This window comes from Kryptolebias marmoratus, linkage group LG16, assembly GCF_001649575.2.
Source record: "Kryptolebias marmoratus isolate JLee-2015 linkage group LG16, ASM164957v2, whole genome shotgun sequence".
In the NCBI taxonomy this organism is placed as follows: Eukaryota; Metazoa; Chordata; class Actinopteri; order Cyprinodontiformes; family Rivulidae; genus Kryptolebias; species Kryptolebias marmoratus.
The window spans coordinates 12,354,893-12,370,606 of record NC_051445.1 but is presented as its reverse complement, the minus strand read 5'-3'; the positions used below and the strand labels follow the sequence as shown (position 1 = coordinate 12,370,606).

Sequence of the window (15,714 nt, the reverse complement as noted above, 5' to 3'; positions counted from 1 at the left end):
TTCGAAGAGATACCCGTTAAACGGCGCACCTCAAAGTTTTAAGGTATGGAAGTTAAACAAAAACTAAATATTGTCAAGAATAGTAAAATAAGGAGTTCGCAATACGTTAAAAGTTTGTGCTTTGTTTAGTTTTTAGAGTTTTTGTGCTTTTTAATGCAAAAACAGAAAACCAGACAATGTGAACGGAGAGCAGGAAACGTGGCAGCCCAGACTTGACAACGCTGGATTTGAAAAGCGGGAACTGGTCGTTGAAAAAAAATACAGAAGCTCAGTTTTTTTAAATTTGTTTGTTTTTGAAACGCTTAATTGAAAAGTTGTTGTTTTGAACGACTTCGACGTTAAGAGAATGAAAATCCAAGAAAATTCAGTTTTCGGGCTCTTTATTTTCGTTTAAGACGCGATGGAAACGTAGAGGATATCGGTAAACTTGTGTATTCGCGCAGGAAGTGAGGCTGCTGGACGTAAGTTCAATTTAAACAGGAAACACACCGTCTCAGTTCGGCCAAAGTTACATTGGTTTGTTCCTGATTTGTTTGTAAATAACTTCTTTTAAATGAACAGTGAGCTGGCAAAGGCTTTATGGGGTAGAAGGAAGATACGACCTTTAAATTCTCGATGAAAGAGAATAAAATGAAACCGAAACTCTCCCAGAAGCATCCAGGACCCGACTGGAAAGGTACAGGTTTGTTTATTATTGTTGTTTTAATATAATGTACTTGTTTCCGTGTTTTGGAGAAGTCAAACCCAACATAAAACCCCCTTTTCCGGTTGTTATTCAGACTATAAAGAATATATAAGCGTTTAAAATCATTATTTGTTGTTAATTTCGTTAGTTTTGTGGTCATATCTGTTAGGTAAACATTGCACTTAACTTTAATAACACTCCACACAAGTTTACTGCTCTTTTAACTTTAAAGGATTGATAGAAAAGTTTAATCATATCTCATTTTTAGGCTGTGACATGATACAGTGTAAAATGTTTTACTTTTTCAAGTATTAATATGTCTACTAACAACATTTTTATATTTACAGTGATTATAATAATCAAGAAAAATCCACAATATTCTTTGCAAATGGTTTAACTTTAATGTCATAACGTGACTAACTTTACTTGGGTTTCTCTCCTCTTTTCCTCTGCAACTTGGCACATTTTTAGTTAGAAATCGTCTCATGTGCTTCCTCAAAGAGTTTGTTTTAGTTTGGTTTGGTAAGAGAGAGAATCACGCTTGTGTGTCAGAAGTGCCGCCATCTGGACAGGCAAGCGTTTACCCCAGTGGTGAAGTCCTCTCGTTACAGGGCTTAAAAATAAAAGGGCGCTGAGGTGGTTTAGATGTGACGTGCAGATGGTTTGATCAGAAGATCGAAGTGTTGGGAACTGATCCTCGCGAGGCTAAAGTTGATTGATTTCGTGTGAGTTGAGTTTTGGCTCCTGATTGACCTCCTTTCTCCTAATTGTAATAAAAATCAGACACTTCCTCTGTGACACTCCTACAGCACAAATAAATAAAGAAACGTCAACACTAGTTCATCGCAGAGTTGTGCAGGAGGATATATGAGGCAATACTCTCCAAACCCATCACCTCACGTTCATACCATAATAAACACACGGCACTCCAAGATAATAAACATTTAATCGCAATAAAGTAACACAGATTAAGTTCAGATTTGATATTTAGTGTGCTTACTGGCAGTATTTGTTTGCTTTAATCTATTTTCACGTTATGGCGTATATGTAGCAGTATGTCGGTGTAGATTATCAGTCATCCAGGACGTGGTAAATCCAAAAAAATATTAAAAAAACAAAACAACTGGACTTCTATTCTGTAGCCATAACTGAGATGATGAGATGAACATCAGCTTTTAAAAGCTCGACACTCTCTGCTTTTTGAAGTGAGAAAGCTCCTCCGATGAGAAGCGAAACGCCTTCAGCTACAGAACAGAAGTCCAGTTTGTTTTTACTTTTTTTTTTTAAAACATTTTTTGGATTTATTTGTAGCAGATTACTGACTTTTTGAGATGAGGATTTGACAGTAAAACACGGAAAAACTGTGAAGCAGAATCTTGAGGAGAATAAACTTTGCTTTCCCAAATAGAAAATAAAAGCTTCAGGAGGTCCGTATTACTCTTCAACAAAAAGTTACTCAGCATTTGCTCGCACAAACGCCACAGCCAAACTTCTCTGTCAATTTCTTTTTTCTTTTTTTTTTTTTACATCCTGTGTGTTTCTGTTTTTTCTTCAGGAAAAGGTGTGAATACGAGTGAAACGACAGCAGCGAGGCAGTCAAAGCAGACAGCAGCTCAGGTCAGACCTTTCGCTGGCAAAATGTTTTACTTGGACCTGCAGTCCAACCGGAGAGCCGAAGTTTTGGAGAGAGATATCAAAGAGCTGGGAGGGGTGAGTAAAAACTTACATGTGATCCACGACCATTTTGCTTTAAATCGTGGAAACTTACAACCTGTTTCCCTCATGTAAAACCGATAGGAAACTTAGTGGCAATCCTTTCTTTACGCTCACAAAAATACTTCATCCTGTCATGCAGATTTAACCAAAATCTAGATTTTTTTAATATACGTAACATAGAAGGATTCTTTATTTAGTAGCTTTATATTTTTAGACTTATATGATTTAACACATGAGATGTTCAGATTCTACAATTTTAAAAACTACATCTGATAATTTCAAAAAGAAAAAAAGACATTTCTGACACTGTAGAATAGTTCTAATGCATTTCATCTGCATTTAATTAGGTTTATTATGTTCGAATGTGTCCATAGCATGTATATTTTATGTTACAAGACATATGATGATCAGAAATAATCTGAGGATTAGTTTTTTTAAATTTACAGAACACCACCTACAGCTGCAGACCTGTATGTTCTGTGTAAAACACAGAAAAATCAATCCGGACTGATTAGGATGAGCAGCTAAAACAAGCAGCCCTGCAGCTGTGTCGACTGGTTTGGAGCCAGGCCGCTCAGCAGTGGATGTCTGCGGTCGCCACCATTCCTAATAAAGCAATAGAAAGTGAATACATGATAGGGGTTGAACCAATTAGTCGACTAGTCGACTCTAGGACGTCTCGCGAGTTTTTACATTTCATGTCGACTAGTCGCAGTCATGTGATTGCCGGTGGTGACAGCCTGTGCTGATCTGACAGCACAGTATACGTCACAAGACACAAGAAAAATAAGTTAATACATTAGTTTAAATGATATGTAGATGGATGCATATTTGTGGTTTTACAGTGTTTTTAAAAGGAGATGGAGTTGCAGCTGCAGTCAACTACAAAATACGAGCCGTCTAAAACTCGCCCCCTTCCCGCTAAGGATGTCACTTAGCCGGCTCGCGAGTGTCTTTGTCACGACGATCTAACTAATACATTATGATGTTATGTTGCTGATTAAATAAAGATCTGTGGTAATGACAGCTGCTGATTAAATAAAAGCCTGTAGTTGGTAATGACAGTGTATACTTGTCTGACATATATATAGCCGTGAGTTCGTGCTAAGAATGACACTTCGTGCTTAGAAGTGTCATCAGATCAGCTGTCAGAAGTGTATGACAGTCTGACAGCAGATCTGACAGAACACTGGCTACAAAATGGCGTCTTCAAAACAGATCGAGGACAAGCCTGCATCTTGTCAAACAGGTAGAAATTCGTCAACAGTGTGGAAATATTTCACTAAAGATGACTCTTCTGGTTTAACTACCGTAACATGCAAAATCTGCAAAGCTGTGCTGAAGTACAACAAAAGTACGACCGCGATGCACAGTCATTTGAAAAGGCATCCGCTAATGCTAGCTCCTGAACAACCGGCTCGATCCAGTCAGTTGTCAGTAACTTCATTCATGAAACGCCCAGCTGTGACAGGACACCGGCGGCAGCAAATCACAAATTTGCTTGTGAATTTCATTGTCAAAGACATGAGACCACTAGCTGCTGTCCACGGAGAAGGATTTAGAGATTTGCTACAGTTTTTCGAACCTAGCTAAGGGTCAATATTTGCCGTGAAAATAGCTAATAAAGCCTCCAAGTAGTTGTGAAGAGTTTTTGCGCTTACGTCACTATGACGTCACCGCGACTAGTCGACATCGACTCGACTATTATCATGATGTAGTCGACCTTAAAAATATGTAGTCGTTCAACCCCTAATACATGACTATCCTGACTGATCCATTTACACCCGAGCTTGTACAATTTAGCTTCCTCTTTCTGAGAAATGTTTTTTGGCTCAAACAAGATTTGAAAACGTGTCATTGCGATGACTAAAAGAAGACTTCCGGTGGCCGTACAGAACCCTACGAGCCCGTCATTGCTTCTTTCTGTGTTTTAGACCGTCGAGAAGTTCTTCAGCAAGGACATCAGGTATCTGGTGTCCAACAAGTGGGAGGCAAAGTACGTGAACTGCTTCAGACAGGACTCTCCGGTCCCCAGCCCCGACTCGGGACAGAGTTCCCCTCAGCCTCACGCCAAACCGCAGCGTCCCGTCAACCATGTGGACAACGTCAAAACTGGGTCTCAAGACCAAGCAGACACAGTTAGTCCAAATTAATATCTCTTCTATGATAATTTACCCCCCTTTTCTTTTCTAACCTGTTTTAGAACTTTTTCCTTACTATTAATAATGCACTTTATTTTGCTCTTGTTGTTTCACAGCTGGTAAAGAGCCGAGGGCAGTCTTTGGTGGAGAAAGTAGTGAAAGAGCAGGTTTGTTATGTAAACACAAATGGTGCTTCATTTGGGATCCTAACACCTTTCTTTATGCTAATATTCACTTGTTTGTTTTTAGGGGAGGATACAAATGGACCGAATCCTGTCAAAAGCGCTGGAGTGGGGCGTTAAAATCCTCTACATCGATGGTTAGTTCCACCGTATGAGCCGTTTTCGTTTAACGTTACTGGTGTTTTAGACGTTCTTTGTTATGCATAGAAAAGTTTCAGTGCCTAATTAATGATGCCTATTTAATTTTTTTTTTCTTTGTGTCAATTTGCAGATGTGTTGGCGTACTTTCAGAGGAAAAAGAAACATTTCCACCGCCAGTCCTTGGCCACTACCGCTGTCAAAGCAAGTGTAAGTTTAAATTAAAAGGACTAATATTAGGATTAATATTTTGAAAAGATTTACAAGTCTAACTTTGGAGATGCTTTTCTGTCATTTGCAAAAGGTGAAAACTGAGTCATCAGCGATGCCACACTCGCAGAAACTAAAAGGTAAGGAAGTGTGTTGAGCTCAGGTAGCTTTTATTTTACGTTTAAATGTTCAAAGCTCGTAATGCTTACAGCTCTGTTCGCTCAGACTGCGGTTCTTTGTTGCAGGGGGGCGCATCAGTAAACCTTTCGTGAAGGTTGAGGATTCAAGCAGGTAAAAGACAAGTGTGTTTAAAAAGATCCTGAGATTTGATTCCTGTCCTCAAAGCGTAAACAGCGTCTCTTCTCTCGTCAGACACTACTGTCCAATCTACCTCACGATGCCAAACGTGCCAAAGTTCAACCTGAAGACAGCTGCTCCCTGCAGTCCCTTCTGTCTCGAGGACAAAGTTCCTCCTGGAGCCAAGCAGCGGGGACACAGGTACTGTCCTTTATCGATTTAGCATTTGAGCTTTGTAAGACAAATGTCGAATTGTCAATCCTCAACGTTTCACCCAGATTATCTTCAATATAACAAACTGAATTTCACACCTGTTTTTTTTTCCCTCTCTCTTATTTGGAAGGAGTCAAAGTCAAACTGACCACTGATCTTGATCTTTTTATTTATTTGTTTTTATCTTGTTTTGTTATACCTCGTGGGTGGAGCAGAGGTCTAAAAGCTTCAGCCAGCGAGGAGAAAGTCGAAGGTCGAAAGAAGAACAGAGACAAGAAACGAGGCGGCTACTGCGAGTGCTGCCTGATGAAATACAACAACCTGAAAACGGTACGCTCTCAGGCTTGTAGAAGTCAAGCTTTATGCGTGTTTTAGATGCCGATGTCGCTTCCTGTCATTGTTTTAGCCAATCCGTTGACAAGCAGCGTTCCCAAGTTTACGTTTGAATCCTACGGTACGTTTAAAGTGATGCTTCTTCTCCTCCGGTGGAAAACGAAGAAACGGTGTGTTTTTAACCTGCATTTTTATTGCAAAACCTGTGATTGTGAGTCTGTCTGCGAGGAAGATGAACGCTGCTGCACTTTGTTGTGTCTGTATTACACCCTGAAACTTGTTTTAATTCCGTTTTTGCAACAATTTCTTAGACTGCCCCCAGTGGCAGCAATATGCCATGACATGTAGATGACTGCGAAGCACCTGTCTGAAACCTTCAGCTGCCACAGAAGCACACGAATTGTCCAAATTTCCACTCCTCTTTAGCCCTTTTAGGATATTTGTTAGTTTGGCGCCAGTGCTGAATAAACACCCAACTGTGTGGGTAAATATTATGATTAGCACAGCTCTGTTTATCTTAAATATTTATACAGCTTGTGCTACATAGACAGTTTGTGTGGACAAACACTTATAAACAACATGTTTTGTTTATAAGCTAAGATGATAGTTTCACTTATATTTAACTCTTAACTTTTTACACTTTCCATTTTGAACATATAAATGATGATTTGCAAACAGATCATTGTTTAAAAACGAAAAATTGTCGAGTTTATCTTTATTTGCAGTCTGTTATTATTCTTATTCAGTAACTTAGCTGAGGTAGTTATTTGTCTCTTAGGTTGCTCTTCACTCACAGTTTATATGGCATTAGGTTAAAGAAAAGAAAAAAAAAATATATATATATATATATATGTCGTATTTAGATGCTCGTAGAAGTGAAAGCCGCTGAGTGCACTGTGTTCCTCATTGTGCACTCAGTGGTTTCTTTAGACAGCTGTAATCATCAAATATTTAACAGAGTAATTTTTGTTCAGCATCTGCAGAGCGAATGTCACAAAGCTTTCTCTAAAAGTGACGAATACTCGGTCGTGGACGAGCTGGTTTCAGCTTTGCACTTCAATTTCCTCCCCATCAAAACTAAAGTTGAAAGGTAACTTTTTTCCCACCATTTTCATGTAGCATAAGGAAAAAAAATTGCATTTTCTTATGAAGTATATATCTTACTTATTCCAGTTCAGTAACTTTATTTTTATTTTTTGTTCTTACCAGACCAAAGTGCAGCATTTCCTCCATTCTTTTTGTTCCTGGACCATGTGGGGAAACTGATGCACGTCACAGAGGAGGCGCAGATGACTCCGAGACCGTTAAAGTGGAGGAGCGTCGGACCGTGGAGCTCAAGGAGTCCCATCCGAGTTGGGGTATCAAAAGTGAATCCTCACCCGGCTTTGCTCCGCAGTTTCACTCAAAGAGAGACCGCTGGAGCTGCAACACTTACTCCAGGCACAAATCTCTTCCGCATAAACACACGCGCAGACCTAATAATTTGACTTTTTGTGCTCGAAGAGCGGAGCAGCCACAGATTCCTCAGGCCAAGTCGGAAACGCCATCCTCGTTTCCCTCCAGGGACGCCGAGGTCAACCAGACCCCTCTTAGAGGTGCAAACGGCCCAACCTCTTACCTACGAAGTACAAATACTGAAAATGAAGTATCAGCGAAAAGTATCCATGTTACATCACTCAAAGATGACGATACGAAGAAGGACGAGGCTCTTCATGAGCCAAAGACTGGAAGCAATCTCACTGAAAAGGAAGAAGAAAGTCCTCATCCACCAAACTTCTCTACGGTCAGGAGGATTCAGAGGAGGGTGAGAGTTTATAAACACAAAAGAAGGAAAATGGACACAAACACGCCTGACGACCCCCTGCTGAGGATCTGTGAGCTCTTTCAGTCCAGCGAAGACATGGACGTCGAGTTTCATGGCTTTACAGACCAAGAATGTACAAAAACTAAAGAGATGAACTGAACTTTCTGAGCCAAGAACTAAAATAATTTTAGTTTTTTACCCATTCAGACCTAATGTGCTTTTTAAAAATGCAGTCTTTGAGGACAAACTGCTGAATAAGAAGTGAAGCTAAATAATAATAAAAACAATGAAACTTAGAAAAACTTATCTTTATCCTCGGACTTATATTTCTAAGCTCCTCTAAATTCAAAAGATGAACTAAAAACTAAACTTTTTATTTATTTTTGTTACATTTAAAACCAGAATCTAAGTCAAAATTCTCAAACATGATGTTGAGTTAAATAAAAGCACGCAAATGGCACTACAAAATAAAACGCCTACACATTTGCATCTTCACGTCTGAATGGGTTAAAGAAAGTATGATTTCATCAAATTGCATTGATTTGAGAATAACAGCAGATTTTGTTCTGCTTTAAAGTTTCCTTGTTGGTACGCTGAAAGTTACAAAAACTAAGAAATAAAACACAAGGTGGCAATAAAATTGTGTTTTATATTTTACGTTTGTCATCACATTTATTCTGCATTTTGATTAAAAATATCTGATGGATTTATAAAATCATGTTGACTAAAAAAATCTTAAAGATCGTCCTGCAGCTCGTCTGCCTCGTTTTTACTTTCACTGTCTTTATATTTAGGTATGTCTAATCATGGACAGGCTTAAATTTGTATTTTAAAGGTGACACATGCATGACATTGCAGTTTTACTAAATATATATATATATATATATATATATATATATATATATTTTAAAAACTCTGGATCGAATGCTGATGTGATACAGATATATGATGTTCAAGCCCCCTCTGTGGACTCCAGATGTTGAGCTGTTACTGGTTGGAAATAATAAGTATAAACAACACTTGTGACCTGTCCGGTGTCTGCTGGAGATGGGCACCAGCTCCCCGTTTTTTATTTGGTTGTGAGACGGGGAAGATGAGTGCAGGCGCTCAGAACTGCTGGCCTCGTTGAGGAGACTGATCAGAGCTCATCCCTCCTGATAACAGCGAAGGACGTTTGTTTGTCCAGTTCACGTTGCCTTCGTCTCTGTGTGATGGCTGAAGATTACCATGATAACTTCCTGCCTCAACGCCATCACCTTAACCCTCCTGGTGACCTTCTGGACAAGACCTCAGCTGGTTCTCAGGTATCTGCACGAGGCACCCCTCCTCTTCTTATCTGGTGATGAGAAAAGCAATATTAGGCCTGGTTATGTTTTTAAATGGTGCAAATTCAGTCCTTATTTCTAATCTGACTTCTCATCAGATTAATCTGGCAGAATTATTCACCTCCTCCTGACCTGAATTCTCAAGACAATCTAAACTGTCTAAATTTGTTAACGAGGTAAACGGGAACATGTCAAATTTTATAGTTATTTTTTCTTCTCCGTAATCAAATGTGGTCTCTCAGTTTAAGAAACAAACAAACAAAATTTTTCTTGTCACCTCAACCTCTGGGACAAGTTTCCACTGGTTTAATTTGAAAAACAAAAACAATAAAATCATATGGGGCGCTGTTTGTAAAGGAGCTTGTGCTAAAAATTCATGCCTAAATTTTGTCACATTTAGCTTCAAACACTGTTTAAAAATGTAGTGTTGATTTTCTGATGTCACTTTTTACAACATTTAGATTTAACATTTAACATTTAGATTTAACATTTAGCATTTAGATTTATATTTAGTATGTAGCTGTAACAATTACATGTAACTAGCTAAATGTTGTAAAAAGTGACATCAGAAAATCAACACTACATTTTTAAACAGTGTTTGAAGCTAAATGTGACAAAATTTAGGCATGAATTTTTAGCACAAGCTCCTTTACAAACGGCGCCCCATAAAATCATTCCTCAGAATTGACAAATAAAAGACTTTCAAAATAAAAGAAGCCTCCTCTGAGAAAAGCATCTTATCGCAGCTTTAATGTGCTCATCTCATGTTTTTTTTTTTTTTGTCTTTGGGTGGGGGTGGGGACTTGGCAGATGATGGAGTGAGTCATGGGCAGGAGGCAGGAGCGGATCTCCTCCCAACCTGGACGGGATTTTCTTCTCGCTCCGGCTCGTTTCAGATTTTTCCTTCCTCATATTCATGCATTAGGGGTGTTTCGTGCAGCGAGCCGCTGGACGTTGATGCGCTTGGAGGAGGTGTCTCCTCTCCTCCCTTCCTCCTCCTCCTCCTCCTCCTGCCCCCTCCCCCCTGCGCGCCTCCTCCCGGCTCCGCGGGGTCTCGGTGCGCTCAGACGCGCTCTGCGTTCAGACTCGCAGGCACCCCGATGGCCCACCACCAGCGGAGCGGCACGAACCAGACCGTCCGGCCCGGCTCCAGGCTCCCCTAGCGAAGGCAGAGAGCCACCGAGAGCCTGCTGTTGGAGTACCGCATTTTTTTTTTCTTAACAGAGAAAAAGAAGAAGGGTGATGATGCTGAGGATGCGCCCGCGATGGTGGATTTCCCTTTTGTGCGCCTGTGGACTGATGCACGTCGGTCATCAGAGCAGCCCTGATGCCCTAAATGGTGACTAATTATAACTAATACAGCTTTTTGATGTTTCAAGATCTATTTGGTGCTCATGTAAAAGGTTAAATCCCAAACGAGGGGCCTCTATGTGGTGTTTATTCCCACTAAATCAGCTTCTGCTGATAAAATATGCGCGTCGCCTGTAGCTGTTTTGTGTTATGGAAGGAAATGAGACCGATCCACATCTCAGATGGAGGGAGGNNNGGGGGGGTTCTGTGAAAGTGTTTCCATCAGTCCTGGTTTGTGCACAGAGGAAGAGGAGGAGGTTAGTGATGGTGTTTACTGTCTGTGCAGGAGACGCCTTGTCGAGCCTGAAGGCTCTCCGTGACGCGGGCAGGTTTGTGTGGAAGGAGGACACGGTGCCTCTCCGCCTGCTCTACAGCAGGGACGACCGCAGCCAGCTCACACACGACGGGCTCAGCACCAGGGTGAAGGCCAGCCCCGGCTCAACGCAGGTACACACACACACACACACACTCCCCCTGCCTCTGTGTGTGTGTTTTCATGTTGGAAATCTGAATGATGCGTGTGAGAGTTGCATCAGTTCGTCTGTCTTCACTCCTCTCCTCCTCCTCCTCCTCCTCCTCCTCCTCCTCCTCCTCCCCTCACTGCTTGGATTATTTAATCAAAAAAACAAAATCAGAACAGTGATGTAGTCAAACAGGCCATACTAATGCCTGCAGGTGCTATATGGGTCATTAGTTTAAAAATACAGACTGTCCTATATATATGATTTACTTTAAAATAATCACCTTTTTTTTGGAGGATTTTACAGTTTAGTTCAGTTCAGATCAGTTTATTTCAATCCCAAATTGGGCAATTAGTATTACAGCAAGTATATATATAAAATAAGACTCACAAAAATAAAAACACAAAACAATAAAATACACAAAAAACATAAAACATCAATACCTGGGTTCCGAGCAATTAGTGGAGCGTCGATAACAGTCACGTAATCAATTAGTGCTTGATTGACAGCTTAAATGTCCCAGCAGCTGTCTCTACCTGCTCCCATCTTTAACCTCATTTCTGCATCAGGAGCTGAAAACCTGACGGCTTTGCGCGGCAGATCTTAGCTTGTTGCATCACTGTAGACGTGCATGTTGTGTAATAAATACCTATAAACTACGGGGAAAGAAAGTCAACATGCACTATTCTTTTTTTATTTAATAACAGATTATTTTGTCCACAGGGGGGCGCTGAAAACTTTGCTTTCACCCAGACAGTGTCCCTCCCATTCAGCTCTTTAATAACAAAGGCAGTGAGTCATTATTGAAATATCTGTTCCAGGTTTTACAATCTTTTTTTTTAATTATTATTAGTCCCCTGACTTCTGTTTCATATCTGAATATATACAGCTGTTATCTGTCTGTAAAGAGAGTGGGATGAATGAAACTTAGTCCTGCGGTTGAAGTTATTTAAGGTTATTATTGTTTTTGCTTTCTTTGTTTACTATATATTAATTTAATTTTGTTGTCATGTGTTGTTGGACACTGAATCAGTAAGGCAAAAAATTTGCAGAAAACTCTTCCCAGTTATCAAAAACACACATTTAATAACAAGTGCTCTGTGTTTATTGAGTCAGTTCAGTGAAACAGCTTATCTGGATTCATTTCAATTAGCAACACGCTCACCTGTTGTGTGTTTCGTTATTTATGTCTCCATCGTCTCAGATAGAGATGATGCTCGATGGATGAAAAACGTTGTTGGCAACAATCAGCCGTCGGAGCTCATTTTAACGTTTTGAGCTGAAGCAGAAACCAATCACCACATGCAGGCTTGCTTTGAACTTTTAAACCAGGAAATAATTTATTCATAGCGACGGACCAGTTCTCGACACTCTAATTTGTGACCCGTGCTGCAAAATGAGTCACAGTGAGGAGTTCTTCAAAGCACCGGTTTGAAAACTCCATTTTTATTGGTTTGGAGTGATTTCATCAGGAATTACAGCCGTATATTTAAAAAGAAGAATCCCCGAGCTTCACAATGATCGCTAACATTATACGAAGGGATTTCCCTGCAATACGGCAGCTGGCAGAGGAAAAATGCTCAATTTCAAAATAAATTTATAGGATTATTTCAAAATACATACTTGTTAGAAAACTTGGATGTAAATGTAGATTAGGATGATTATTTGCTATTTTTATCACTGGGTTGGATTGTTAGATCAGTGGTTCCCAAAGTTGGGGTTGGGGTCCCTTTGTGGGTCATAAAATGTGAAGTGAGGGTCTCCAAACGATCTCCAGAAATGAAATTAGTTACAAAAAGATTTTCACCATAATTACTGTAAAGAAAAGCTGCAACAATAATAATTTATTAAATTTGTATCATAGTAGTTAAGGTTGTACGATTAAAGTAGGAATATTTGGGGTCACAAGCCTCAAATGGCAAAAATATTTTAAAAAGTCAAAATCAATATTTTCATGTGTTTTTTCACTGCAGCCTGAGCTCATTCTGACTCATCTTGCCAGCACCGGTCATATTTATCTTAAAAATATTATCCAAGTAGTCATATTTGAAGTGAAAAGGTTATGAACAGTTAGTATCTTACCTGTTGTACATTGATAGCTCTTTAAACAACCTCAGTCTGGAGAAATGGAGTTTAATTTCTGACCGGATTGACAAAAGAAAGGCTAGTCTGAGATTATTGTGGATTGAAAAAACTTCGGTCTCAAAGATTTCATAGACATTTCATTTCCTACACTTTTGCGTTTCTGTCAGTTTTACGTTACGCAGTTTTTATATTTATTTGCAAATGTAAATAACAGCAGCAGCTAGCTGTAGCACCAAATTTACTTTGATCTTGGCACCTTTTTAAACTAGTAATTAGCTCTTCAGAAACTCAGAGAGTCGTTCAAAGAGCCATCTACAACAGGTAAGATATTAACTGTTCATAACCTTTTTACAGATTTCTACTATAAATGATCTGAACTGTCCCTTTAAGATACACATTTAGCTGCCTCTTTTTAGCTCAGGAGAAGCGTCTGAAATTTATTTAATTGGTACACGTACGGGATCAAGAAAGGTTTAACAGATCATCAAATTAAACGTGTTCACACTTAACGTAGAACTGATTTAGATGCACTACACAGAGGCACAGTTGATCCCAATTAAAGTTTCTAAGAGCGTTACAGCTTTTTTTCTTAAACTTTACTCTTTTTGAGAGTAATACAATGCAGCCTCAGAGTTGAGGCAAAGTTACAAATGTTCAAAAGTTTCTGGTCTGCAAAATAAACATATGACGAAGCTCGTATGTTCACTGAACATGAGGAAGAAATCGTCTTTGGTTTGATTCGATGCGACGCCGAGCCGTCTCCTCTCCAGAGAGTTGAAACCTGTGATGTCTCTTTCGCACCGAGTTTGATCAGTTATTGGCTGTTTTTAGATTAATGACCTAAAAAAAACAACAAATCTGTCAACTAGTTCTTGAAATGCGTGACACACGGGAATTTATTTATAGACCTGCGCTGCGTCGTCTATTTTCGGCCGCAGACACAAACACGGCTGAACGAGGGGGTCGGGCTGGATGGGGGGCAAATCGCTCGTGTCGTTTTTAGTAGGATCGCTCCGAGTTCGTGTTCCTGCCTGCCTCTTTGCGCTGATAGCACTTAGAGTCGGACGGGCATCAGGTCAGCTGAAGTCAGAAATCGATGTAAGAAGATGCAGCGGTGGTTCCTTAATGATGGCCCGGCTTTGTCAATGTGGGGCGTGCCTTCGTTAGCCGCAATCACTGCCACCTCGCCGCAGTGTGGATCCAATCTCCCAGATTGGATTTCATCACAAGATCTGGATTGTCATCTGTACGCAGCTCTCACTCATATATGCATTGAACACACACACACCATCAAACAATAGAGTGTGTGGTCACTGGGGACATCAGGGGCTGAGGTCATCCTTGGGTGAGCACAGGGCCACTTCCTGAAATAACCAAAAAAGAAAAACCAACCCTGCACTCACCCTTCCTCCTCTCGTTACCACGCTGACTCCGATCTATAATAAACGTAGCCCGTGGGCCACGCTGGTGGGGGAGGGCGAGTTGTGTTTAAGGTCATCCCCGGGAGTCTTCCGGACCTACAGGAATTATAGTTGGGAGTTCGTATTGACCCAGAGGGTGTGTAATAAAGCCTGCACCATATGTGCCCAGACCCTGCTCCATCACAATCGGAGAAGAAACACAAGTTATTTCTGTGTTTGTGTGGCTGTCAGAGGAAAACCATCAGAACTTAATAAGCCACTTGGCTCTTTGGCATTTTAGAAATTCACATTATTTTAAGCTTATATATAAAAAAAAATCTTTAGGAACGAAGTGAATGTGTCAAAGTGCGACGAGTTCCCGACTAATAGCTCGAGTTTTCACTGTCACATCCGATGTGAAAATAAATTCAGCTCAAGTCGAATGAAACTAATCTCAATGAATTAATGAAAGCAACATTTTTCCCGCTGATTTGTGCTCAGAAAGAAATGCAACCATCCATCAACGTCAAGGAAAGGCTCATCCTTGTGAATGCTAATGAGCCGAAACATGATTGTGTCGACCTTTAAAGTTGTAAATAACTTATTTGTGTTTTTTTTTTCTGGATTTTTAGGTGGACCATGTGGCCCAAGCAAGCTTTCAAGTCGATGCTTTTGGAAGAAAATTCATTTTGGATGTGGAATTGAATCAGTGAGTATGAAATTATTAAATCTGCCGTCTGACTGTCTGACTAGCTGCCTGCTTAGCTACGAATATTCATCTGTCTGTCTCTCCTTTGTGCCTGCCTGAGTTCAGGTTGAGGCCTTTGTTTTATGTCTTTTAGCTGCTTTCCTTCCTCCTCTCCGCTGCTTATTTTGGCTGGCTGACGGCCGAAGTACTCTTTGTGAGTGAATGTGGTTTGAAATTCTTAAAAACGATCATTTTATTCCCTAAATGTTGACTTGCCTATTGAAACAATCATAACAGGAGTCACACATAAGGCCAAATAAGGCTTTTGGGTAAAAATTACCTTTATGTCTTTTATTTAGCGTAAAGTCACCAAAGATGCAATGAACTATGGGGCGCCGTTTGTAAAGGAGCTTGTGCTCAAAATTCATGCCTAAATTTTGTCACATTTAGCTTCAAACACTGTTTTAAAATGTAGTGTTGATTTTCCGATGTCACTTTTTACAACATTTAGCTAATTACATGTAATTGTTACAGCAACATGCTAAATATAAATCTAAATGCTAAATGTTAAATCTAAATGTTAAATGTTAAATCTAAATGTTAAATGTTAAATCTAAATATTATATGTTAAATCTAAATGTTAAATGTTAAATCTAAATGTTAAATGTTAAATCTAAATGTTAAAT

General features: G+C 39.8%; 2 protein-coding genes across 5 annotated transcripts in view; both read left to right on the top strand.

Moving 5' to 3' along the window:
• The first annotated feature begins 106 nt into the window (after positions 1-106).
• On the top strand, positions 107-8,376 carry dbf4 (DBF4 zinc finger). 2 transcript variants are annotated; one of them, XM_017424954.3, is made up of 13 exons: positions 107-461; positions 562-682; positions 2,241-2,395; positions 4,336-4,539; positions 4,659-4,709; positions 4,792-4,861; positions 4,996-5,072; positions 5,167-5,212; positions 5,318-5,363; positions 5,445-5,570; positions 5,798-5,912; positions 6,890-7,005; positions 7,125-8,376. In XM_017424954.3, the coding sequence occupies exons 2-13, from the start codon at positions 616-618 to the stop codon at positions 7,876-7,878; spliced, it is 1,827 nt and encodes a 608-aa protein (XP_017280443.1). In that variant the 5' UTR covers positions 107-461; positions 562-615; the 3' UTR covers positions 7,879-8,376. The 2 variants fall into 2 exon arrangements, with proteins under 2 accessions (XP_017280443.1, XP_017280444.1); XM_017424955.3 differs by having other exon boundaries at positions 195-461; positions 562-676.
• A 1,562-nt stretch (positions 8,377-9,938) lies between these two features.
• The window catches only part of adam22 (ADAM metallopeptidase domain 22), a 67,982-nt gene continuing 62,206 nt past the window's right edge, over positions 9,939-15,714 (top strand). Inside the window, exons 1-3 of one of the 3 annotated variants that reach the window (XM_037980203.1) lie at positions 9,939-10,383; positions 10,681-10,841; positions 14,973-15,049. In XM_037980203.1, the coding sequence (XP_037836131.1) occupies positions 10,287-10,383; positions 10,681-10,841; positions 14,973-15,049 (335 nt within the window). In that variant the 5' untranslated portion in view covers positions 9,939-10,286. The remainder of the gene's footprint in view (positions 10,384-10,680; positions 10,842-14,972; positions 15,050-15,714) is intronic. The other 2 variants (XM_017425013.3, XM_017425014.3) reach the window with 2 other exon arrangements.